The sequence below is a fragment of the Cherax quadricarinatus genome, chromosome 46 (assembly GCF_038502225.1).
Source record: "Cherax quadricarinatus isolate ZL_2023a chromosome 46, ASM3850222v1, whole genome shotgun sequence".
NCBI lineage: Eukaryota > Metazoa > Arthropoda > Malacostraca > Decapoda > Parastacidae > Cherax > Cherax quadricarinatus.
This window is the reverse complement of record NC_091337.1, coordinates 27,465,988-27,492,846: the sequence shown is the minus strand read 5'-3', so window position 1 is coordinate 27,492,846 and position 26,859 is coordinate 27,465,988. Positions and strand designations below refer to the sequence as shown.

General features: G+C 43.7%; 1 protein-coding gene across 2 annotated transcripts in view; it reads right to left on the bottom strand.

Moving 5' to 3' along the window:
* The window catches only part of LOC128696631 (cytochrome P450 9e2-like), a 124,032-nt gene that overhangs the window by 25,882 nt on the left and 71,291 nt on the right, over positions 1 to 26,859 (bottom strand). For both annotated transcript variants that reach the window (XM_070094617.1, XM_070094615.1), the window contains exon 4: positions 9,636 to 9,854. In XM_070094617.1, the coding sequence (XP_069950718.1) occupies positions 9,636 to 9,854 (219 nt within the window). The remainder of the gene's footprint in view (positions 1 to 9,635; positions 9,855 to 26,859) is intronic.

The following is a 26,859-nucleotide window of genomic DNA, read 5'->3' as shown; positions in this document are numbered from 1 at the left end:
TTATGCCGAATATAATAGGTACATGATGTCACTACTTTAATAGCCTAATCTAGTAATACTATGCTGTCTTGAGTTTATTCTCTTTAAAATGCATGATTTAACAAGATAGTTATAATGGCTGTTGGTAAATGGTTTTGGTTGTCTTGATGTACTTTCCCTATTAAATTTAATCTAAATAGCCAGAATGTATTTAATTAGACCTTAAACAGGCTCACACCGACCCCCCCCCAAAGCTGGAAAGGGTCGTTTCGCTTACCCGTAACTCAAAGGGGCCCCGCCAATCTTAATAGCCTAGGGCCCGGAGACTTCGCAATCCGGTCCTGAAGACAACAGTGCATAAGTGTTTACAGTAAAGTGAACAGAATCCTTGGCGTCATATCAAGAAGCATAAATAATAGAAATCCTCTATATATGTTTGGTTAGGCCTCATTTAGATTATGCTGCTCAGTTCTGGTCACCGTATTACAGAATGGATATAAATGCACTGGAAAACGTTCAAAGGAGGATGATCAGAATGATGATGCATCAGAAATCTCCCCTATAAAGATAGACTGAGAGCCCTGAGTCTGCACTCTCTAGAAACGCGTAGAATTAGGGAAAGGATATGATTGAGGTGTATAAATGGAAAGCAGGAATAAATAAAGGGAATGTAAATAGCGTGGTAAAAATATCTAACGAAGACAGGACTCGCAGGCTTTAAGATAGAAAAATTGAGATTCAGGAAGGATATTAGAAAGCACTGATTTGGTAATAGAGTTGTGGATGAGTGGAACAAACTCCTGAGAACCGTCATGGAAGCTAAAATATTGTGTAGTTTTAAAAATAGGCTATATAAATACATGAGTGGATGTGGATGGGTGTGAGTTGGACCTGACTAACATGTGTTAATAAGTCTGATGCCGGGCTCCTTCCTAAAGTGGACGTAACCTGACCTAACTAGGTTGCGTCATTAGCCTAAGACGGTAGGAGACTTCGACCTGCCTTGCATGGGCCAGTAAGTAAGTAAGTTTATTCAGGTATACACAAATACAGTTACATAGAATTATCATATATAGCAGTATATGTGTAGAGAACCTAGGATAACCCAAAAAAGTCAGGCACAGTGACTTATTTCCTTTGGGGTCCTTTTACCTAATTTTTTTTTATTATCACACCGGCCGATTCCCACCAAGGCAGGGTGGCCCGAAAAAGAAAAACTTTCACCATCATTCACTCCATCACTGTCTTGCCAGAAGGGTGCTTTACACTACAGTTTTTAAACTGCAACATTAACACCCCTCCTTCAGAGTGCAGGCACTGTACTTCCCATCTCCAGGACTCAAGTCCGGCCTGCCGGTTTCCCTGAATCCCTTCATAAATGTTACTTTGCTCACACTCCAACAGCACGTCAAGTATTAAAAACCATTTGTCTCCATTCACTCCTATCAAACACGCTCACGCATGCCTGCTGGAAGTCCAAGCCCCTCGCACACAAAACCTCCTTTACCCCCTCCCTCCAACCCTTCCTAGGCCGACCCCTACCCCGCCTTCCTTCCACTACAGACTGATACACTCTTGAAGTCATTCTGTTTCGCTCCATTCTCTCTACATGTCCGAACCACCTCAACAACCCTTCCTCAGCCCTCTGGACAACAGTTTTGGTAATCCCGCACCTCCTCCTAACTTCCAAACTACGAATTCTCTGCATTATATTCACACCACACATTGCCCTCAGACATGACATCTCCACTGCCTCCAGCCTTCTCCTCGCTGCAACATTCATCACCCACGCTTCACACCCATATAAGAGCGTTGGTAAAACTATACTCTCATACATTCCCCTCTTTGCCTCCAAGGACAAAGTTCTTTGTCTCCACAGACTCCTAAGTGCACCACTCACTCTTTTTCCCTCATCAATTCTATGATTCACCTCATCTTTCATAGACCCATCCGCTGACACGTCCACTCCCAAATATCTGAATACGTTCACCTCCTCCATACTCTCTCCCTCCGATCTGATATTCAATCTTTCATCACCTAATCTTTTTGTTATCCTCATAACCTTACTCTTTCCTGTATTCACCTTTAATTTTCTTCTTTTGCACACCCTACCTAATTATTATAATATAAAGGTTATAATATTTTCTTATTATTCTACAATGAAGATAACATCTTATTATCATACTAAAAAGACTATCTACTACACGAGGGTCATTACTAGGAATAAGGTAAAATTTACACGTATGTTAGCTAAAAAAATAGAAAATCATTCCCCTCCCTTTCTGTTGCTACATTCATCAGACACCTTTTGGCAGTCTTCTTGAACTGGTTCATGCTATGACTGGCTTTGACATGTGCAGGCAGTCTGTTCCATTCCTTTATTGCTGTACAATAAAAGGTGTTTGAAGCCTGGCCACTGACTGTGGGTACTACAAAGTTGTGCTCTCTCCCCCTAGTACTATGATTGCTTTGGTTCCCAACCTTGACAAAATTGACAGCAAGATATTCTGGACATTGTTTGTGAGCAATTTTATAAACATGATTTAGCTTCAGTTGTTTTACTCTGTCTTCAACATTCAGCGTATCCAACTGCTGTAATTCATCCTGGCCTACATGTTCTCTTGGTCCCAGCCCCAGGATGAATCTTACGATTTTGTTCTGGGTGATTTGCAGTCTATCTTTCAGTTTTTTTTGTCAAGGCAGAGTACCATGAAGAGCAAGCGTAATCCATATGGCATTGTATAAGGGCTAGACATAGGGTCCTGCGAGCCTCAGTAGGTAGACACTGTGCTTGTCTATACAGGAACTTCAGTCTGGCATTCGCTTTCTTTACTACATTGTTCCCTATCAATTCTCCTGACATGCATGGGTCAAAGGGGATTCCCAGATATTTTACTGATGAAACCAAAGTGATGGGCTCCCCATTACACTGAACATTAAAATTATTTACCCTTCTCAGTTTATGTTTCGTGCCAAAGAGAATGGCTTCAGTTTTCCCTAGGTGTAATGATAGTTTGTTGTCTACTAACCATTTGCTGCAGGACTCCAGTTCCAGTGTTAAAACATTAGCAAATATCTTGTGGGTCTTTACCTGACACTAACAGAGCACTGTCATCTGCATACAGTAGGAGTTTGCACTTGACACTGATAGGCATGTCATTGACATAACATAAGAATAATAAGGGACTCAGAATACTACCTTGGGGAATTCCACATGCCCTGCTGCGGCCGCAGCCGCAGCAAGCAGCAACAAGGCTGCTCCTACATCTTGCCGTCCCCTGGGCCTATCCGAACTCCAGTGATGGCCAAGTTGGCAAGTACTGCTGCAACAACATGCAAGGAACCTATAGTGACATAAAAACTGACGGTGACGACAACGAAATGGACTAAATATGACAAAAGAGGGACCGGCATTTAAGTACCAGACCTGCTGCCAGACGTGAACCAGACATGAGACGTTTTCCACTACAATGAAATAACTGACCTCCATATCAACTGCACCAGTGTTTAACGGGAAGACAACATGGCAGAAAACCTGATCAACTAAATCTCCAAGGAAATGACAGGTCTGTAGGACTTTTTTCTTCAGTGCCAAACGAGGGAAAGAATTGAGCATTTAAACATGGCTGACCGGCATCCAAACAGCCGCTACTGCCAGACGTACAACTAGCGAAGTGAAATTCTCATCTTTACTGACGTTCATCTGTTGACAGTAGCATCATATCTGTACCACCATCATATCACCTGTACCAGTGCTAACCAGAGGGAAACACAGGAGACATCGTCAAATCAACAGTACAAAACTCCAAGGTATAGGACGGTTATCCCTCAGTGCCAGTCGTGAGAAAGAAGTGAATTGTTAAACAGTCAAGGTTAATGTTTTAGTAGCTGACCTATATTCAGCTGACCAGTGTACAGTGAGAGAATCATAGCAGAAAAAGCCAAATATATCTATAAACTCAAGGAAAGTCAGGTTGTAGGTGGCGTTACTCCCCTCAGTGTTTTAAAAATGGCTGAGTCAGCAAAACAGGTCAGGAGACAACAACACCACACAACCCCCGATAAATGGAATTGAGGGGGATTTGGAAGGATAAAACCAGGGAAAAGTGAGCAGTGAAGAGGGTTTTGAAGAGGAAATTTTACTAGTAATTCAGTGGTGATTGCTAATGCAGATACTAAGTGTACTAGGGACTGGAAAAGAGAAATAAATATTATTGTATATGAGCAAAAGAGCGAAGAGTGAAAATGGCAGGCATTAGAGGGGTACAGGCTGCCATAATTATATTTATATTTCTTCTTCAATTCCATGAAGAAAGAAATCAGTCATGGGGGCTGGAAAAGGTGAATGGAGTAACAGCGCCCTGGACAGTAAAAGCCCAACAGTTGCCATCCTACCAGAAAAGTAAACCTCACTATCGCCGCAAGGTATGGCAACACCGCATACCCAAACAAAAACAATGGCACACAGCTCTTATTGTAGCGCTCTTAAGTGGTGATATCCAAATTAATCCAGGACATCAAACTATTGTGCAGAGGCAAAACAGACAGATAAATGACGGCAATAATGACGGTCTAGTAGCTAGGAATGATAACCTTAACTCCATATGTAATGCATACATAGGTCAATGTGAGACAATACAGCCATTATTATCTCAAACACTACCAAACAGGTGCATACACTGTACTAAAGTACGCATGAAAAACAGAAAAGGCACCTTATGTAAAATGTGTAAGGGGTGGGTGCATGATGGATGAATGTACAATTATAGCAACGGTGCCAGAATTCATTTTGTGTGTAACAAATGCACTTTGGCACAGTTACCCTTTAGCAGTGATGACATTGATTTACCTAATTTTAATACAAATGACCCATTGCCATATATTGATGATTATGATTTTTTTATGAAAACAGACCTTCACTTTATTCATGTCAATGCAAGATCACTTCTTCCTAAATTGGCAGAGATTAGGATTCTAGCTAACAAAATTAGGGCGGCAGTTATAACCATCTCTGAATAAACCATACCCCCGGCCGGGATTGAACCCGCGGTCATAGAGTCTCAATCCCGGCCGGGGGTATGGTTTATTTGCAATCGTGTCATTACGATTTCTTAAGTCATGTTGACCATCTCTGAATCTTGGTTGGATGATACGGTGACTGACGACGAGGTCAAAATAGATGGTTACAATATAAAACGCTTAGATAGGAACAGAAAGGGTGGTGGAGTATGTGCCTACATTAGAAATGACTTAGCTTACAACCCAAGACCTGATTTAAATAACAATAAACTGGAGATTCTATGGTTTGAAGTGCTGCTTCCTAAGACCAAACCCATCTTAGTAGGAACTAGTTACCGCCCTCCTACCCTGGACCAGTTCTTAGAAGACTTTTCCAGAGTCTTGTCCGGAGTTGAAAACAATTGCGAGACAATAATACTGGGCGACTTTAATATCTGTTTTCAGCAGCAAAATAACGGGCTATGCAAAAGGTATAAGCAAATTCTAGGATTAAATAGTTACACTCAACTAATTAATACTCCAACCCGGATCACACAGTTCTCAGCCACCCTAATTGACCACATACTTTGTAACCGCTCTGAGAACATTAGTCAGTCAGGCGTCATTACCACAGGTCTTAGTGATCATTTCATCATTTACTGCACCAGGAAAATAACTAGGGATAGGATAGGCCTACACAGGACAATAAAAATGAGGTCAACTAGAAACTACAGTAAAGAAACACTGGTAAATAGGCTACACAATTGTGACTGGACAGAGATAACAAGTTGCACGGACGTAAACGATGCCTGGGAAAAATTCAAAACAATGTTCACTACCATCCTTGATAATATTGCACCAGTTAAAGAAGTTAGGATTAAACGAAGAACTGAACCCTGGATGAATACTGAGATATTAGATAATATGAAATTCAGAGACCAGCTGCTAAAAAGATTTAAAGCAAACAGACAGGATATTGCAGCACTAAATGAATTCCAAAGGGTGAGGAACAGAGTACAGAGACTTATAAAAGGAGCAAAGGCAAAGCACTACTGCTCAAAAATTGAAGAGTATAAGCATAACCCCAGAAAGCTCTGGCAACAACTAAAACAGTTGGGGTATAGCCATAAGCCAGTAGATAGGTCTAACATAGTACTCACTATCGATAATGAGGTATGCCACGAAACATCTAAGGTGGCAAATTGCTTTAATTCCTACTACACATCTGTTGCATCAACACTAGTAAATAAACTACCAGCTGCATCAATTACCTTTAACACAGACTCTGATATGTTTCAAACATACTATACCAATAAAGGGGTAACCCCAAACAGTTGTCAACTAGTAAGTGTATCTCATGACTTTATTCAAAAAGAACTAAGCAGGTTAAACCCAACTAAGAGCACAGGCCCTGATAACATCCCGTCTAAGTTCCTAAAAGATGGTGCTTCTGAACTGTCAATCCCTATTGCTCACATAATAAATCTATCAATCACCACTAATACAGTACCGGAGGGGTTCAAGGAGGCCAGAGTCACTCCTATCTTCAAGAAAAATAGTAGGTCTGATGTAAGCAACTATAGGCCTGTTAGTATACTCAGTATAATATCTAAAATTCTAGAGAGGGCGGTGTATTCTCAAGTAGTTAAGTACCTTAATGACAACAACATTCTCCATAGCTATCAATCGGGCTTTAGAAGATCCTACTCAACCGACACCTCCCTTATTAATCTGATGGATTACCTGAGAACTGAAATGTCAAAGGGGAACCTCATAGGCATGGTAACCTTAGACCTGCAAAAGGCCTTCGATACTGTCAACCACAATATATTATGTAATAAACTTCAAGCTATCGGTATAGGTTCTGTAGACTGGTTTAAGTCCTACCTTAGCAACAGGAGACAAATAGTCAAAATCAACAAAACAGAATCAGAACCCCTGCCGATAACATGTGGAGTTCCCCAAGGTAGTATTCTGGGTCCCTTATTATTCTTATGTTATGTCAATGATATGCCTATCAGTGTCAAGTGCAAACTCCTACTGTATGCAGATGACAGTGCTCTGTTAGTGTCAGGTAAAGACCCACAAGATATTGCTAATGTTTTAACACTGGAACTGGAGTCCTGCAGCAAATGGTTAGTAGACAACAAACTATCATTACACCTAGGGAAAACTGAAGCCATTCTCTTTGGCACGAAACATAAACTGAGAAGGGTAAATAATTTTAATGTTCAATGTAATGGGGAGCCCATCACTTTGGTTTCATCAGTAAAATATTTGGGAATCCACTTTGACCCATGCATGTCAGGAGAATTGATAGGGAACAGTGTAGTTAAGAAAGCGAATGCCAAACTGAAGTTCCTGTATAGACAAGCACAGTGTCTACCTACTGAGGCTCGCAGGACCCTATGTCTAGCCCTTATACAATGCCATATGGATTACGCTTGCTCTTCTTGGTACTCTGCCTTGACAAAAAAACTGAAAGATAGACTGCAAATCACCCAGAACAAAATCGTAAGATTCATCCTGGGGCTGGGACCAAGAGAACATGTAGGCCAGGATGAATTACAGCAGTTGGATATGCTGAATGTTGAAGACAGAGTAAAACAACTGAAGCTAAATCATGTTTATAAAATTGCTCACAAACAATGTCCAGAATATCTTGCTGTCAATTTTGTCAAGGTTGGGAACCAAAGCAATCATAGTACTAGGGGGAGGGAGCACAACTTTGTAGTACCCACAGTCAGTGGCCAGGCTTCAAACACCTTTTATTGTACAGCAATAAAGGAATGGAACAGACTACCCGCACATGTCAAAGCCAGTCATAGCATGAACCAGTTCAAGAAGAGTGCCAAAAGGTGTCTGATGAATGTAGCTACAGAAAGGGAGGGGAATGATTTTCTATTTTTTAGCTAACATACGTGTAAATTTTACCTTATTCCTTGTAATGACCCTCGTATTGTAGATAGTCTTAATGACCTTGGTGTAGCAGATAGTCTTTTTAGTATGATAATAAGATGTTATCTTCATTGTAGAATAATAAGAAAATATTATAACCTTTATACTATAATAATAAGGTAAAAGGACCCCAATGGAAATAAGTCACTCTGTCTGACTTTTTTGGGTTATCCTAGGTTCTCTACACATATGCTGCTATGTATGATAATTCTATGTAACTGTATTTGTGTATACCTGAATAAACTTACTTACTTACTTACTTAATCGGCAGGGGTTCTGATTCCGTTTTGTTGATTTTGACTATTTGTCTCCTGTTGCTAAGGTAGGACTTAAACCAGTCTACAGAACCTATACCGATAGCTTGAAGTTTCTTACATAATATATTGTGGTTGACAGTATCAAAGGCCTTTTGCAGGTCTAAGGTTACCATACCTATGAGGTTCCCCTTTGACATTTCAGTTCTCAGGTAATTCATCAGATTAATAAGGGAGGTGTCGGTTGAGTAGGTTCTTCTGAAGCCCGATTGATAGCTATGGAGAATGTTGTTGTCATTAAGGTACTTAACTACTTGACAGTACATCGCCCTCTCTAGAATTTTAGATATTATACTGAGTATACTAACAGGCCTATAGTTGCTTACATCAGACCTACTATTTTTCTTGAAGATAGGAGTAACTCTGGCCTCCTTGAACCCCTCCGGTACGGTATTAGTGGTGATTGATAGATTTATTATGTGAGCAATAGGGATTGACAGTTCAGAAGCACCATCTTTTAGGAACTTAGACGGGATGTTATCAGGGCCTGTGCTTTTAGTTGGGTTTAACCTGCTTAGTTCTTTTTGAATAAAGTCATGAGATACACTTAATAGTTGACAACTGTTTGGGGTTGCCCCTTTATTGGTATAGTATGTTTGAAACTTATCAGAGTCTGTGTTAAAGGTATTTGATGCAGCTGGTAGTTTACTTACTAATGTTGATGCAACAGATGTGTAGTATGAATTAAAGCAATTTGCCACCTTAGATGTTTCGTGGCATACCTCATTATCGATAGTGAGTACTATGTTAGACCTATCTACTGGCTTATGGCTATACCCCAACTGTTTTAGTTGTTGCCAGAGCTTTCTGGGGTTATGCTTATACTCTTCAATTTTTGAGCAATAGTGCTTTGCCTTTGCTCCTTTCATAAGTCTCTGTACTCTGTTCCTCACCCTTTGGAATTCATTTAGTGCTGCAATATCCTGTTTGTTTGCTTTAAATCTTTTTAGCAGCTGGTCTCTGAATTTCATATTATCAAATGTCTAAGTATTCATCCAGGGCTCAGTTCTTCGTTTAATCCTAACCTCTTTAACTTATGTTCTTATATATATTCAAGCCAGAAGAGAGGAAGTTGTAGTGGAAATAAGCCATTCCCAAGATGGTCATTCCCATGGAATGTTTGCACAGAGATTTCTTCTACACCCCTATTGCTAACCTCTGACGCAACTCTAAGGCATGACCTACTTCCTCTAGTGGGTCTTCTCACCTGTGATAATACCTTCAACTGTTGAACCTGTTTCCTGGTTCTATTATATAAGTATCCATAGTCCTGTCTCTGCCTAGAACTGACGAAAAATATGAACTTGCAATTAATTCTCAAGAAAATGAATCACCAAAATTTATACTGATGTAATAACTAGGATTATTACAACAAGATCGTCTTACCCATTACACAAGCGTCGAGGAATTTGGCTTCCATGATGCCCTGGTAGGTAATATCACCATGTTCCTGAACCATCTGCTGCAGTTCCTGGCGGAGACGCTGCTGGTGTACGGGGTACTTGGCCAAGAGGAAGGACGCGAAGGCGAGAGTTGAGGCCGTCGTATCATAACCAGCAATTAAGAACAACACACTCTGAGCCACAATGGATTTGTCCGTCAGCACTGCAAAAAAAATTTATTTCATTATGTTTGTTTTTTATTAAATTACTGAAAACTTAGCTAAAGTATATTTCGCTGGAATAAGCTAAATTAAATTGTGCTTGCTATAATAAGGTTAGGTAAGTTTCCTAAGAATCTTTTGGTACAAAGTTATCAATTTTTACATTAACACACACACACACACACACATACACACACACACAAGAGAGAGAGGATGAACCAGTAAGACTGGACATCATATACGAAAGACCCCTTGGGGCCAGCGATCATGTGGTTTTAAGCTTCGAATGCACAGTAGAGCTACAAGTGGAGGGGGAAGCAGGAAGGCCAGGACGAATGAAGCCAAACTACAAGAAAGGGGACTACACGGGAATGAGGAACTTCCTGAACGGGGTTCAGTGGGACAGAGAACTGGCAGAGAAGCCAGTTAATGAGATGATGGAATATGTAGCAACAATGTGCAAGGAGGCTGAGGAGATGTTTGTACCCAAGGGTAACAGGAAGAATGAAAAAGCCAGGATGAGCCCATGGTTCACCCAAAGGTGCAGGGAGGCAAAACCCAAGTGTGCTAGGGAATGGAAGAAATATAGAAGGCAAAGGACCCAGGAGAATAAGGAGAGCAGTCGTAGAGCCAGAAATGAATATGCACAGATAAGAAGGGAGGCCCAACGACAATATGAAAACGACATAGCAGCAAAAGCCAAATCTGATCCAAAGCTGTTAGACAGCCACATCAGGAGAGAAACAACAGTCAAGGACCAGGTAATCAGGCTAAGGAAGGAAGGAGGAGAGACAACAAGAAATGACCATGAAGTATGTGAGGAACTCAACAAGAGATTCAAAGAAGTCCTCACAGAGGAGACAGAAGGGGCTCCAGAAAGACGGAGAGGTGGGGTACACGACCAAGTGCTGGACACAGTACACACAACCGAGGAAGAAGTGAGAGGCTTTTGAGTGAGCTAGATACCTCAAAGACAATGGGGCCAGATAACATCTCTCCATGGGTCCTGAGAGAGGGAGCAGAGGCACTATGTGAACCCCTAACTACAATATTCAATACATCTATCGAAACAGGGAGATTGCCTGAGGCATGGAAGACAGCAAATGTAGTAACAATCTTTAAAAAAGGAGACAGACATGAAACACTAAACTACAGACCAGTGTCACTGACATGTATAGTATGCAAAGTCATGGAGAAGATTATCAGGAGAAGAGTGGTGGAACACCTAGAAAGGAATGATCTCATCAACAGCAGCCAACATGGTTTCAGGGATGGGAAATCCTGTGAAACAAACCTACTGGAGCTCTATGATATGATAACAGCAGTAAGACAAGAGAGAGAGGGGTGGGTGGATTGCATTTTCTTGGACTGCAAGAAGGCGTTTGACACAGTTCCACACAAGAGATTAGAGCAAAAAACTGGAGGACCAAGCAGGGATAACAGGGAAGGCACTAAAATGGATCAGGGAATACTTGTCAGGAAGACAGCAGCGAGTCATGGTACGTGGCGAGGTGTCGGAGTGGGAGCCTGTGACCAGCGGGTTCCCACAGGGGTCAGTCCTAGGACCAGTGCTGTTTCTGGTATATGTGAATGACATGACGGAAGGAATAGACTCCGAGGTGTCCCTGTTTGCAGATGACATGAAGTTGATGAGCAGAATTCATTCGATCGAAGACCAGGTAGAATTACAAAGGGATCTGGACAGGCTGCAGACCTGATCCAGCAATTGGCTCCTGGAGTTCAAGCCCACCATGTGCAAAGTCATGAAGATTGGGAAAGGGCAAAGAAGACCGCAGACGGAGTACAGTCTAGGAAGCTAGAGACTACAAACCTCACTCAAGGAAAAAGATCTTGGGTTGAGTATAACACCAGGCACATCTCCAGAAGTGCACATCAACCAAATAACTGTGTACGTTAGGACCATATTGGGGTAAGCGGCACCAGTTTGGAACCCACACCTAGCCAAGCACGTAAAGAAACTAGAGAAAGTGCAAAGGTTTGCAACAAGACTAGTCCCAGAGCAAAGGAGTATGTCCTACGAGGAGAGGTTAAGAGAAATCGACCTGACGACACTGGAGGACAGGAGAGATAGAGGGGACATGATAACGACATACAAAATACTGAGGCAAATTGACAAGGTGGACACAGACAGGATGTTCCAGAGATGGGACACAACAACAAGGGGACACAGTTGGAAGTTGAAGACACAGATGAATCACAGGGATGTTAAGATGTATTTCTTCAGCCACAGAGTAGTCAGGAAGTTGAATAGTTTGGGAAGCCATGTAGTCGAGTCAGGATCCATACATAGCTTTAAGCAGAGGTATGATAAAGCTCATGGTTCAGGGAAAGTGACCTAGTAGCGACCAGTGAAGAGGCGAGGCCAGGAGCTAGGACTCGGCCCCTTCAACCTCAACTAGGTGAGTACACACACACACACACACACACACACACACACACAGTAACAAGGGGACACAGTTGGAAGCTGAAGACACAGATGAATCACAGGGATGTTAGGAAGTATTTCTTCAGCCACAGAGTAGTCAGTAAGTGGAATAGTTTGGGAAGCGATGTAGTGGAGGCAGGATCCATACATAGCTTTAAGCAGAGGTATGATAAAGCTCACGGCTCAGGGAGAGTGACCTAGTAGCGATCAGTGAAGAGGCGGGGGCCAGGAGCTCGGACTCGACCCCCGCAACCTCAACTAGGTGAGTACAACTAGGTGAGTACACACACACACACACATATATATATATATATATATATATATATATATATATATATATATATATATATATATATATATATATATATATATATATATATATATATATATATATATATATATATATATAATCAATAACAACACTGCACTAGCCAAGGACTCGAACCCATGCTGCTTTGGCCTGCCTCATGGTGGGCGAAAACGCATGACGCCCTAATCCACTGGACCATACTATTCTTAAAAGTAGGGCATCCAGCGGAACTGGATGTTGTACTCCCTACCCAAGGACTCACGATGGAGTGGATGAATCTAGGTTAATTTCATTCTAGTCCCTGTTTGGTGTACTAATTCAATGAGCGGTTTTTTATATTATTGTGGTCACAATATATATAATTTGTGGTTAAGTAGGTTATATATATATATATATATATATATATATATATATATATATATATATATATATATATATATATATATTCTCTGGGGACCATCAGCCCCGCTCATCTTAAACACTCAGGCGACCTTCTCAACCGCATCCGTAACCTCTCCATCAGTAACAAGAAACTAAGCAGTTTGGATGTGACTTCCCTCTTCACAAAAGTACCTACCAAAAAAGCCATCGAGGTTCTACGACGTAAAGTCAATCAGGACCTTAATCTTCCTCTACCTCCCGGAGATTTTGTTGACTTGATTGAACTCTGTGTTAATTTCAACTGTTTTTCTTTCAATAACAAGCTCTACAAACAAACCTACGGCATGGGAATGGGGTCCCCCATCAGTGACGTCCTAGCCAACTTATACATGGAACACCTAGAGTCCAAACACTTCGCCATCATCATCCCTTCAAGCGTCACTTGGTTACGTTACGTGGACGACGTCCTCGTAATAACTCCCAAACGTTTTGATGTACGGAATCTTCAGGCAAGGTTCAACGCAGTTGAACCGGCGATCCAGTTTACACTAGAGGAAGAGTTCAATGACAAGCTACCTTTTCTCGACGTCCTCATTCACAAAGTAGGCAACAACCTAAGATTTCAAGTTTATCGGAAACCCACCAATAAAAATGATCTCACACACTTCTATTCCAGTCAAGATACCAAGACCAAAAGAGGCATCATCATCGGGTTTTTCCTAAGAGCATACCGAATTTGTAGTCCTGAGTTTCTTGACGAGGAATGTACATACATTCACCAAACATTCACTGAGTTACATTTTCCTTCTTTTTTCATCAAAGACTGCAAGAAAAGAGTTCTTCAGATCAATAATTCTCCACGCATCAACACCACTCCCAACAAAGTTATAATTCTTCCCAACAGCCAGGTTGCACTGAAAGTCTCAAAAGTACTTTCACAAGCTAACACCAGAGTCGCCATCGCTTCTAGCACTTCAATAAAGGATCTAACCAGGACAAAATCCAAGCACCACGAACCAGTAAATGCAGGAGTTTACACTATACCCTGTGGAGGCTGTGACAAGATTTACGTAGGTGAAACAGCAAGAAACCTCGACACACGCCTCATTTACGCATGTAGGAACGATAACTTGAACAACGCCTGTGTACAACACCGAAATTCCACCAATCATCTCATGAAATTCAGAGACGGCCAATTAGTGATCAAAGAAACTAATTTCCGCAGACGCAAGTGCCTCGAATCAGCACTGATCGCTGTTTCGAATACAATTAAACAAAACAACGGCAGCTTCACCATCTCCGAAGTCTTAGCAAGAATCCTCCTGAAAACAGTAAACCCTGCCATCATATAGTCTCTCCTGTTATACTACACCAAGCACATTACAGAGAGTGAACACTAAAACAAGCAGCCTCTTTCCAGTCTGTATTTGTCCAATCTATTTTTATGTTACCCAAGTAATAGATTTTATATCCTTTTACTCATGTACGAATTAATTGCTCTACCATATTGTATTACTTTTGTCACTACTACTACCACTACTACTACTACTACTACTACTACTACCACTAGTGAACATCGAAATGGTACCTCACTAGTATTGCACCTCACTCTGAGCCTTTATATACCCTCTGTGTCCATGTATTGTTTGTAATGGCTTGATAAAGCTCCTGGAGAGCGAAACGTTGCCACAATAAAATGTCACATTAGTTGCACTTGTGTCCTTTTACTTATATATATATATATATATATATATATATATATATATATATATATATATATATATATATATATATATATATATATATGTATGTATATATATATGCAAGGAATTCGCAAGAGCAGGCGAAATATACACAAACACTGATCTCTGGCTGTAGGAGACTCGAACCTACGAACCTTGGAACAAGGTACGCAGTGCTTTACTAATCCACCCACACTGGACCAATACCTTAGAGTCCAACTTGCGCTAGACTTTGATCCAAGGCAGCCAGCTTTCAGGAAGAAGGTTTACAGCTTTTAACATCCCCTGCATGCATCAGCCTTACTAGAGATATTAACAATGCAGGTTCGTAGGTTCGAATCTCCTTCAGCCAGAGATCAGTGTTTGTGTATATTTCGCCTGCTCTTGCGAATTCCTTGCATTGTTAATATCTCTAGTAAGGCTGATGCATGCAGGGGATGAGATGAAAAGCTGTAAGCCTTCTCCCTGAAAGCTGGCTGCCTTGGATCAAAGTCTAGCGCAAGCTGGACTCCAAGGAATTGTCAAGTGTGGGTAGATTGGTAAAGCACTGCATACCTTGTTCCAAGGTTCGTAGGTTCGAATCTCCTTCAGCCAGAGATCAGTGTTTGTATATATATATATATATATATATATATATATATATATAACCTATTTAACCACAAATTATTTATTGATTTATGCCTATTTTTGTTTAAATCATGATATATAAAAACATATAAAGTAGAAAAAGGTCCCGAATGAGAGATGTTTACTGAGCAGAAGTGATATAAGAAGAATGGAGTATATAGAGAGCAAAAGAAAGGTAAAGAGAGTGGCGAGGGAGTGCAAAAAGAGAGCAAATGATAGAGTTGGTGAGGCGCTGTCAACAAATTTTGCTGAGAATAAAAAAATTTTTTGGATCGAGGTAAATAGGTTAAGAAAGCTTAAGGAACGAATGGATTTGACAGTCAAAAACAAAATAGGGAAGTTAGTAGATGGGGAGTTTGAGAGATTGGGAAGATGGGGGAAAATATTTTGAGGAATTGTTAAATGTTGACGAGAGTGAGTCACTAATTTCAGGCATTGGCCAGGGAGGTATAACATCTTTTAGGAGTGAAGAAGTGCCGGATGTGAGTGTGGAAGAGGTGCGTGAGACATTACGCAGAATGAAAGGGGGTAAAGCTGCTGGAACTGATGGGATCATGGCAGAAATATTAAAAGAGGTTGGGATATAGTGTTCGAGAGGTTGGTACTTTTTTCAATAAATGTTTGTAAACTGTGAACTGTGCCTAATTTGCAGATTGATTTGCTTTTTTTTTATGGTATAAATCATCGAAAATCGATCTGAATATAACGAAAAAAATTATATACCATTGATTTCTAGTAATATTTATTAAAGTTAAATTAACCTATGATATATGTAACGGAATTTAGCGAAATAATGTGTTAGTTTGGCGAAGTTAAGTGAGGTTTCTAAGTTAGTGCTGGATCAAAATATTATTCTGTATGTCATTTCCAATTAAAAAAAAAATTGGCAATCAATCTAAGGAAAACTTAACTTTTTAAAACAGTTCGGCCTATTGAGCAAGTTGGGATTATTAGTTACATATATATTTGTGTGTATGTGTGTGTGTGTTTGTGTGTGTGTGTGTGTGTGTGTGTGTGTGTGTGTGTGTGTGTGTGTGTGTGACTGTACTCACCTATTTGTGGTTGCAGGGGTCGAGTCTTAGCTCCTGGCCCCGCCTCTTCACCGGTTGCTACTGGGCCCGCTCTCTCTCCCCGCTCCATGAGCTTTATCAAACCTCGTCTTAAAACTGTGTGTGTGTTTGTGTGTGTGAGTATGTATCTGTGTGTGTGTGTGTGTCTGTGTGTGTGTTAGTTACCATTTTGTCCTAGGCACATGTCAATTAGACACTAGGCCTGTTGTACATGCGTGTGCGCGCGCGCGCGTGTGTGTGTGTGTGTGTGTGTGTGTGTGTGTGTGTGTGTGTGTGTGTGTGTGTGTGATGTGTGTGTGTGTATGTGTGTGTGTGTGACTGTGTGTGTGTGTGTGTGTGTGAGTGTGTGTGTGTGTGTGTGTGTGTGTCTGTGTGTGTGTCTGTGTGTGTGTGTGTAAGTGCTTACTCACCTAGTTGTACTAACCTAGTTGAGGTTCCGGGGGTCGAGTCCGAGCTCCTGGCCCCGCCTCTTCACTGATCGCTACTAGGTCACTCTCTCTGAACCGTGAGCTTTATCATACCTCTGCTTAAAGCTATGTATGGATCCTGCCTCCACTACATCGCTTCCCAAACTATTCCACTTACTGACTACTCTGTGGCTGAAGAAATACTTCCTAACATCCCTGTGATTCATCTGTGTCTTCAACTTCCAATTGTGTCCCCTTGTTACTGTGTCCAATCTCTGGAACATCCTGTCTTTGTCCACCTTGTCAATTCCTCTCAGTATTTTGTATGTCGTTATCATGTTCCCCCTATCTCTCCTGTCCTCCAGTGTCGTCAGGTTGATTTCCCTTAACCTCTCCTCGTAGGACATACCTCTTAGCTCTGGAACTAGTCTTGTTGCAAACCTTTGCACTTTCTCTAGTTTCTTTACGTGCTTGGCTAGGTGTGGGTTCCAAACTGGTGCCGCATACTCCAATATGGGCCTAACGTACACGGTGTACAGGGTCCTGAACGATTCCTTATTAAGATGTCGGAATGCTGTTCTGAGGTTTGCTAGGCGCCCATATGCTGCAGCAGTTATTTGATTGATGTGCGCTTCAGGAGATGTGCCTGGTGTTATACTCACCCCAAGATCTTTTTCCTTGAGTGAGGTTTGTAGTCTCTGGCCCCCTAGACTGTACTCCGTCTGCGGTCTTCTTTGCCCTTCCCCAATCTTCATGACTTTGCACTTGGTGGGATTGAACTCCAGGAGCCAATTGCTCGACCAGGTCTGCAGCCTGTCCAGATCCCTTTATAGTTCTGCCTGGTCTTCGATCGAGTGAATTCTTCTCATCAACTTCACGTCATCTGCAAAGAGGGACACCTCAAAGTCTATTCCTTCCGTCATGTCGTTCACAAATACCAGAAACAGCACTGGTCCTAGGACTGACCCCTGTGGGACCCCGCTGGTCACAGGTGCCCACTCTAACACCTCGCCACGTACCATGACTCGCTGCTGTCTTCCTGACAAGTATTCCCTGATCCATTGCAGTGCCTTCCCTGTTATCCCTGCTTGGTCCTCCAGTTTTTGCACCAATCTCTTGTGTGGAACTATGTCAAACGCCTTCTTGCAGTCCAAGAATATGCGTGTATGTGTGTGTGTGTGTGTGTGTGTGTGTGTGTGTGTGTGTGTGTGTGTGTGTGTGTGTGTGTGTGTGTATCTGTGTGTGTGTGTGTGTGTGTGTGTGTGTGTGTGTGTGTATCTGTGTGTGTGTGTGTGTGTGTGTGTGTGTGTGTGTGTGTGTGTATCTGTGTGTGTGTGTGTGTGTCTGTTTGTGTGTGTGTGTATCTGTGTGTGTGTGTGTGTCTGTTTGTGTGTGTGTGTATCTGTGTGTGTGTGTGTGTGTGTGTGTGTGTGTGTACTCACCTAATTGTACTCACCTAATTGTGGTTGCAGGGGTCGATACTCAGCTCCTGGCCCCGCCTCTACACTGATCGCTACTGGATCCTCTCTCTCTCTGCTTCCTGAGCTTTGTCATACCTCTTCTTAAAACTATGTATGGTTCCTGCCTCCACTACTTCACTTGCTAGGCTATTCCACTTGCTGACAACTCTATGACTGAAGAAATACTTCCTAACGTCCCTGTGACTCGTCTGAGTCTTCAGCTTCCAGTTGTGACCCCTTGTCCCTGTGTCCCCTCTCTGGAACATCCTATCTCTGTCCACCTTGTCTATTCCCCGCAGTATCTTGTATGTCGTTATCATGTCTCCCCTTACCCTTTTGTCCTCCAGTGTCGTCAGTCCGATTTCCCTTAACCTTTCCTCGTACGACATTCCCTTGAGCTCTGGGACTAGCCTTGTTGCAAACCTTTGTACTTTCTCTAACTTCTTGACGTGCTTGACCAGGTGTGGGTTCCAGACTGGTGCTGCATACTCCAGTATGGGCCTAACATACACAGTGTACAGTGTCTTGAACGATTCCTTATTAAGGCATCGGAACGCTATTCTCAGGTTTGCCAGGCGCCCGTATGCTGCAGCGGTTATTTGGTTGATGTGTGCCTCCGGTGATGTGCTAGGTGTTATGGTCACCCCAAGGTCTTTCTCCCTGAGTGAGGTCTGTAGTCTTTGTCCTCCTAGCCTATACTCTGTCTGCGGTCTTCTTTGCCCCTCCCCAATCTTCATGACTTTGCATTTGGCTGGATTGAATTCGAGAAGCCAGTTGCTGGACCACATGTCCAGCCTGTCCAGGTCTCTTTGCAGTCCTGCCTCATCCTCGTCCGATTTAATTCTTCTCATCAACTTCACGTCATCTGCGAACAGGGACACTTCGGAGTCTATTCCTTCCATCATGTCGTTCACATTTATCAAAAATAGCACTGGTCCTAGAACTGACCCCTGTGGGACCCCGCTCGTAACAGGCGCCCACTATGATACCTCTTCACGTAGCATGACTCGTTGCTGCCTCCCTGTCAGGTATTCCCTTATCCATTGCAGTGTCCTCCCTTTTACGTGCGCCTGATCCTCCAGCTTCTGCACTAATCTCTTGTGGGGAACTGTGTCAAAGGCCTTCCTGCAGTCTAGGAAAACGCAATCTACCCACCCCTCTCTCTCGTGTCTTACTTCTGTTACCTTGTCATAAAACTCCAGGAGGTTTGTGATACAAGATTTGCCTTCCATGAACCCATGCTGGTTTTCATTTATAATCTTGTTCCTTTCCAGGTGTTCGACCACTCTCCTCCTGATAATCTTCTCCATGACTTTGCACACAATACATGTCAGAGACACAGGTCTGTAGTTTAGTGCCTCGTTTTTGTTTCCTTTCTTAAATATGGGGACTATATTAGCTGTCTTCCATTTCTCAGGTAGTTGCCCAGTTTCAAGGGATGTGTTGAAGATTGTGGTTAGAGGCACGCACAGCATCTCTGCTCCTTCTCTAAGGACCCATGGGGAGATGTTGTCCGGTCCCATCGCCTTTGAGGTGTCAAGGTCACTTAAGAGCTTCTTCACCTCCTCCTCAGTTGTTCGTATGTCATCCAACACTTGTTGGTATATTCCCTCTTGATGTTCCCTTCTGTGCTGTCTTCCCACAGTCCTTCCTGTCTCTACTGTAAAAACTTCCTTAAATCTCCTGTTCAGCTCCTCACATACCTCCTGATCATTTCTTGTGAGTTCTCCACCTTCTGTCCTTAATCTGATCACCTGGTCTTTGACTGTTGTCTTCCTCCTGATGTGGCTATACAACAGTTTCGGGTCAGTCTTGATTCTCGATGCTATGTCATTTTCATACTGTCGCTGGGTCTCCCTCCTTACCTGTGCGTACTCATTCCTGGCTCTGCGACTGATCTCCCTATTTTCGTGTGTTCTCTGCCTTCTGTACTTCTTCCATTCTCTATTGCATTTTGTTTTTGCCTCCTTACACCGTCGGGTATACCAGGGGCTCGTTCTGGTCTTTCCGTTGTTACTGCTGCCCTTGGGAATAAACCTTTCCACTGCCTCCTTGCATTTTGTTGTTACATATTCCATCATTTCATTTACTGGCTTTCCTGCCAGTTCTCTGTCCCACTGGACCTCCCGCAGGAAGTTCTTCAACCCTATGTAGTCCCCTCTTTTATAGTCAGGCTTTTCCCATTCAACTCCTGTTATTCTCTCCACTTACAGCTCTACTATGTATTCAAAGCACAGAACCACGTGGTCGCTAGCTCCTAGGGGACTCTCATACTTGATGTCCTCAATATCTGAGCTGCCCAGGGTGAACACAAGCTCCAATCTTGCTGGTTCATCCTCCCCTCTCACTCTGGTAGTGTCCTTAACATGTTGGTGCATGAGGTTTTCCAGCACCACGTCCAACATCCTGGCTCTCCATGTTTCGGGACCCCCATGTGGCTCCAGGTTTTCCCAGTCAATCTCCCTGTGGTTGAAATCCCCCATAATCAGCAACTTTGCTCTGCTGGAGTGAGCTCTTCTTGCCACCTCAGCAAGTGTGTCCACCATTGCTCTGTTGTTCTCTTCATATTCCTCTCTTGGCCTCCTGCAGTTCTGTGGTGGATTATACATCACTGCAATGACCACTTTGTGTTCCCCAGACTGAAGTGTACCTGCTATGTAGTCTCTTTCTCCCGTCTCATCTATTCCTTCCATTATCTCGAATTTCCATCTGTTTTTTATGAGCAGAGCAACCCCACCTCCCCCCCTGCCCCTTCTATCTTTCCTTATGATCTGGTATCCTGGTGGGAAGATTGCATCTGTTATTGTCTCCATGAGTTTTGTTTCTGTAACTGCTATGATGTCTGGGGACTTCTCATTGATTCTTTCTTGCCATTCCTCATGTTTATTCGTTAATCCATCTGCATTTGTGTACCAAACCTTCAACTTCTGTTCTAATACTGTAACTGTGGTGCGGGGGGTGGAAACAGAGGGATCGGTGTGTGATGGGTGGTTTGGATTGTGCAGTTGCCTTAGGGGTGTCGTGGCTGGAGTCCTTCTGCAGGTGTTTCTGGGGGGTGCGCTTGTCCTTCCATTTGATCCTGGATTATTCTGCTCTCCTTTTTCATTTCCTCCCATTTCTCCTTTCGTTTTTGAACTCTCTCTTTCATTGTCTTCCTTTCGTCCTGTGTTCTGTCTCGATCGAGGTACACACTCCGGAACTCCTGCTTGCCTCTCAGCCGTGCTTTCTCCTGCAGGATCATGGTTCGGGTTGATTCTGCCTTGAAAATTACTTTGAGAGGCCGATTCCTTTTCTTTGTGAACCACCCAATTCTCCGAAAATTTGCCACCTGGGTCATGTCCCCCTCGCCTATCACCTTCATGATATCTTCAATCGCTTTTTTCTCCTCCTGCTTTCTTTCATCATAAGTTTCCCCTTTAGCTTCGTCTAGCCCATAGACAAACACGGATCTTTCCCTTTCCACCTCCCACTGTGACTCCCATTGCATCCTCTGATGTGTTTTAGTTCCTTCCCGTGGAGTGTTCCTTCCTTCAGTCCCTTCCCTAGTTATTGCCCCTATGCTTATTGGTTTATCCTTCCTGCTCACCTGCTCCTGGCCCCCACAGGTATCTGGTAAGGTCCTTGCACATGTCCTAGTTCCTTCAACGTCTTCCAACCTCTCATTCTGTCCTAGTGTGCTACCTGTCTTTGTTTTGGCCCCATGTGGGTTTGACAGGACCTCTGCATACAGTTTAGTTTCCATGCTTCCTTCAGACCTGTTGTCTGTGTTTGATGTAGCCATTGCCAATGCTACTTCTGTAATATCTTTGTCTCTGTGCTGTTTCAGATGTCTCAGCTCCTCTTCTAATCTCTCTATCTTGATTTCTGCTGCTGTGGCCTGTTGCTTCCACCTTCTGCATTCTGCTGCTAACCTCTCTTCCATCTTCCTTTCCAGCTCATCTAGTCTCCTTCCCCAGTCTTCCTCCCTTTTTTTGAGCTCTACCTCCCATTCCTCCCTCCCAGATTCGTCCTTGGAGCCCCTTGTCCTCATCCTGGTTAGGGAGAGGGGAATAGATGGTTAGGAGAGGGGATGGATGGTTGTGGGGGAGGGGGAGGATGGTTATTGGAGGGGTAGAGATAGTTGGGGGAGGGGGTTAGATGGTTTGGGGGAGAGTGGGGATGGATGGTTATGGGGAGGGGGAGGATGGTTATTGGAGGGAGGGAGGTAGTTGGGGGGTTAGACGGTTTAGGGAGGGGTTAGGTGGTTTGGGGGAGGGGTAGGTGGCTAAGGTGAGGTGGTTAGGGAAGGGGGAGAGGTGGTTAGGGGAGGGGGGTACGTGTTTGTGTCAAGTGTTTGTGTCAAGTGGTGGAGGGTGTGTGGGTGTGTGTGTGTGTGTATGTGCGTGTGTGTGTGCGTGTGTGTGTGGTGTGTGTGTGTGTGTGGTGTGTGTGGTGTGTGTGTGTGGTGTGTGTGTGTGGTGTGTGTGTGTGGTGTGTGTGTGTGTGGGGTATGTGTGGTGTGTGTGTGTGTGTGGTGTGTGTGTGTGGTGTGTGTGTGGTGTGTGTGTGTGGGGGGTGTATGTGTGGTGTGTGTGTGTGTGGTGTGTGTGTGTGTGGTGTGTGTGTGGTGTGTGTGTGTGGTGTGTGTGTGTGTATGTGTGTGTACTCACCTAATTGTACTCACCTAATTGTGGTTGCAGGGGTCGAGACTCAGCTCCTGGCCCCGCCTCTTCACTGATCGCTACTGGATCCTCTCTCTCTCTGCTTCCTGAGCTTTGTCATACCTCTTCTTAAAACTATGTATGGTTCCTGCCTCCACTACTTCACTTAAGAACATAAGAACATAAGAAAGGAGGAACACTGCAGCAGGCCTGTTGGCCCATACTAGGCAGGTCCTTTACAATTCATCCCACTAACAAACATTTGACCAACCCAATTTTCAATGCTACCCAAGAAATAAGCTCTGATGTGCAAGTCCCACTCAAATCCAACCCCTCCCACTCATGTACGTATAAGAACATAACATAACTTGCTAGGCTATTCCACTTGCTGACAACTCTATGACTGAAGAAATACTTCCTAACGTCCCTGTGACTCGTCTGAGTCTTCAGCTTCCAGTTGTGACCCCTTGTCCCTGTGTCCCCTCTCTGGAACATCCTATCTCTGTCCACCTTGTCTATTCCCCGCAGTATCTTGTATGTCGTTATCATGTCTCCCCTGACCCTTCTGTCCTCCAGTGTCGTCAGTCCGATTTCCCTTAACCTTTCCTCGTACGACATTCCCTTGAGCTCTGGGACTAGCCTTGTTGCAAACCTTTGTACTTTCTCTAACTTCTTGACGTGCTTGACCAGGTGTGGGTTCCAGACTGGTGCTGCATACTCCAGTATGGGCCTAACATACACAGTGTACAGTGTCTTGAACGATTCCTTATTAAGGTATCGGAACGCTATTCTCAGGTTTGCCAGGCGCCCGTATGCTGCAGCGGTTATTTGGTTGATGTGTGCCTCCGGTGATGTGCTCGGTGTTATGGTCACCCCAAGGTCTTTCTCCCTGAGTGAGGTCTGTAGTCTTTGTCCACCTAGCCTATACTCTGTCTGCGGTCTTCTTTGCCCCTCCCCAATCTTCATGACTTTGCATTTGGCTGGATTGAATTCGAGAAGCCAGTTACTGGACCACATGTCCAGCCTCTCCAGGTCTCTTTGCAGTCCTGCCTCATCCTCGTCCGATTTAATTCTTCTCATCAACTTCACGTCATCTGCGAACAGGGACACTTCAGAGTCTATTCCTTCCATCATGTCGTTCACATATATCAAAAATAGCACTGGTCCTAGAACTGACCCCTGTGGGACCCCGCTCGTAACAGGAGCCCACTGTGATACCTCTTCACGTACCATGACTCGTTGCTGCCTCCCTGTCAGGTATTCCCTTATCCATTGCAGTGCCCTTCCTTTTACGTGTGCCTGATCATCCAGCTTCTGCACTAATCTCTTGTGGGGAACTGTGTCAAAGGCCTTCCTGCAGTCTAGGAAAACGCAATCTACCCAACCCTCTCTCTCGTGTCTTACTTCTGTTACCTTGTCATAAAACTCCAGGAGGTTTGTGATACAAGATTTGCCTTCCATGAACCCATGCTGGGAAGAAATACTTCCTACTATCTCTCTGACTCATTTGTGTCTTCAACTTCCAATTGTGGCCTCTTGTTTCTGTGTCCCCTCCCTGGAACATCCTGTCTTTGTCCACCTTGTCTATTCCACGCAGTATTTTATATGTCGTTATCATGTCTCCCCTGACCCTCCTGTCCTCCAGTGTCGTCAGGCCGATTTCCCTTAAACTTTCTTCATAGGACATTCCCCTTAGCTCTGGAACTAACCTTGTCGCAAACCTTTGTACTTTCTCTAGTTTCTTGACGTGCTTTATCAAGTGCGGGTTCCAAACAGGTGCTGCATACTCCAGTATGGGCCTGACATACACGGTGTACAGTGTCTTGAATGATTCCTTACTAAGGTATCGGAATGCTATTCTCAGGTTTGCCAGGTGCCCATATGCTGCAGCAGTTATCTGATTGATGTGTGCTTCCGGAGACATGCTCGGTGTTATACTCACCCCAAGATCTTTCTCCTTGAGTGAGGTTTGCAGTCTTTGGCCACCTAGCCTATACTCTGTCTGTGGTCTTCTGTGCCCTTCCCCTAGCTTCATGACTTTGCATTTGGCAGGATTAAATTCGAGAAGCCATTTGCTGGACCAGGTGTCCAGTCTGTCCAGGTCTCTTTGAAGTCCTGCCTGGTCCTCATCAGATTTAATTCTCCTCATTAACTTCACATCATCTGCAAACAGGGACACTTCTGAGTCTAACCCTTCCGTCATGTCGTTCACATATACCAAAATTAGCACTGGTCCTAGGACCGACCCCTGTGGGACCCCGCTCGTCACAGGTGCCCACTGTGATACATCATTACGTACCATGACTCGTTGTTGCCTCCCTGTCAGGTATTCTCTGATCCATTGCAGTGCCCTTCCTGTTATATGCGCCTGATGCTCTAGCTTCTGCACTAATCTCTTGTGAGGAACTGTGTCAAAGGCCTTCTTGCAGTCCAAGAAGATGCAATCAACCCACCCCTCTCTCTCTTGTCTTACTTCTGTTATTTTATCATAAAACTCCAGAAGGTTTGTGACACAGGATTTGCCTTCCGTGAATCCGTGCTGGTTGGCATTTATACTCCTGTTCCGTTCCAGGTGCTCCACCACTCTCCTCCTGATAATCTTCTCCATAATTTTGCATACTATACACGTCAATGACACAGGTCTATAGTTTAGTGCCTCTTTTCTGTCTCCTTTTTTTAAAAATGGGAACTACATTTGCCGTCTTCCATACCTCAGGTAGTTGCCCAGTTTCCAGGGATGTGTTGAAGATTGTGGTAAGTGGCACGCACAACATATCTGCTCCCTCTCTAAGGACCCACGGGGAGATGTCCGGTCCCATTGCCTTTGAGGTATCGATGTCCCTTAGCAGTTTCTTCACCTCCTCCTCATCTGTATGTATGTCGTCCAACACTTGTTGGTGTATTCCTTGCTGGTGTCCCCATCTGGTCTGTTCCCCCAGAGTCCTTCCTGTCTCTACTGTAAATACTTCCTTAAATCTCGTGTTGAGCTCCTCGCATACCTCTTGATCGTTTCTTGTGAGTTCTCCACCTTCTTTCCTCAGCCTTATCACCTGGTCCTTGACTGTTGTCTTCCTCCTAATGTGGCTATACAGCAGTTTCGGGTCAGATTTGATTTTCGATGCTATGTCGTTTTCATACTGTCGCTGGGCCTCCCTCCTTATCAGTGCATACTCGTTTCTGGCTCTTCTACTAATCTCCTTGTTTTCCTGGGTCCTATGCCTCCTGTACCTTTTCCATTCTCTGTTGCACTTAGTTTTTGCCTCCCTACACCTTCGGGTAAACCAAGGACTCGTTTTGGTCTTCCTATTATTTCTGTTTCCCTTGGGAACAAAACTTTCCTCTGCCTCCTTGCACTTTGTTGCCACATATTCCATCATCTCGTTTACTGATTTTCCTACCATTTCTCTGTCCCACTGAACCTCCTGCAGGAAGTTTCTCATACCTGTGTAGTCCCCCCTTTTATAGTTTGGCCTGTCCCCTTCAGTTCCTGTTACCTTCTCCACTTGTAACTCTACTATATAGTCAAAACTCAGAACCACATGATCGCTAGCTCCAAGGGGCCTCTCGTAAGTGATGTCCTCAATGTCTGAACTGCTCAGGGTGAACACAAGATCCAGTCTTGCTGGCTCATCCTCCCCTCTCTCTCTGGTTGTGTCCCTGACATGTTGATGCATGAGGTTTTCAAGTACCACATCCATCATCTTGGCTCTCCATGTTTCGGGACCCCCATGTGGCTCCAGGTTTTCCCAGTCGATCTCCCTGTGGTTGAAATCGCCCATTACCAGTAACTTTGCTCTGCTCGAGTGAGCTCTTCTTGCCACCTCAGCCAGTGTGTCCACCATCACCCTGTTGTTTTCTTCGTACTCCTCTCTTGGCCTCCTGCAGTTCTGTGGTGGGTTATATATCACTCCAATGACTACTTTA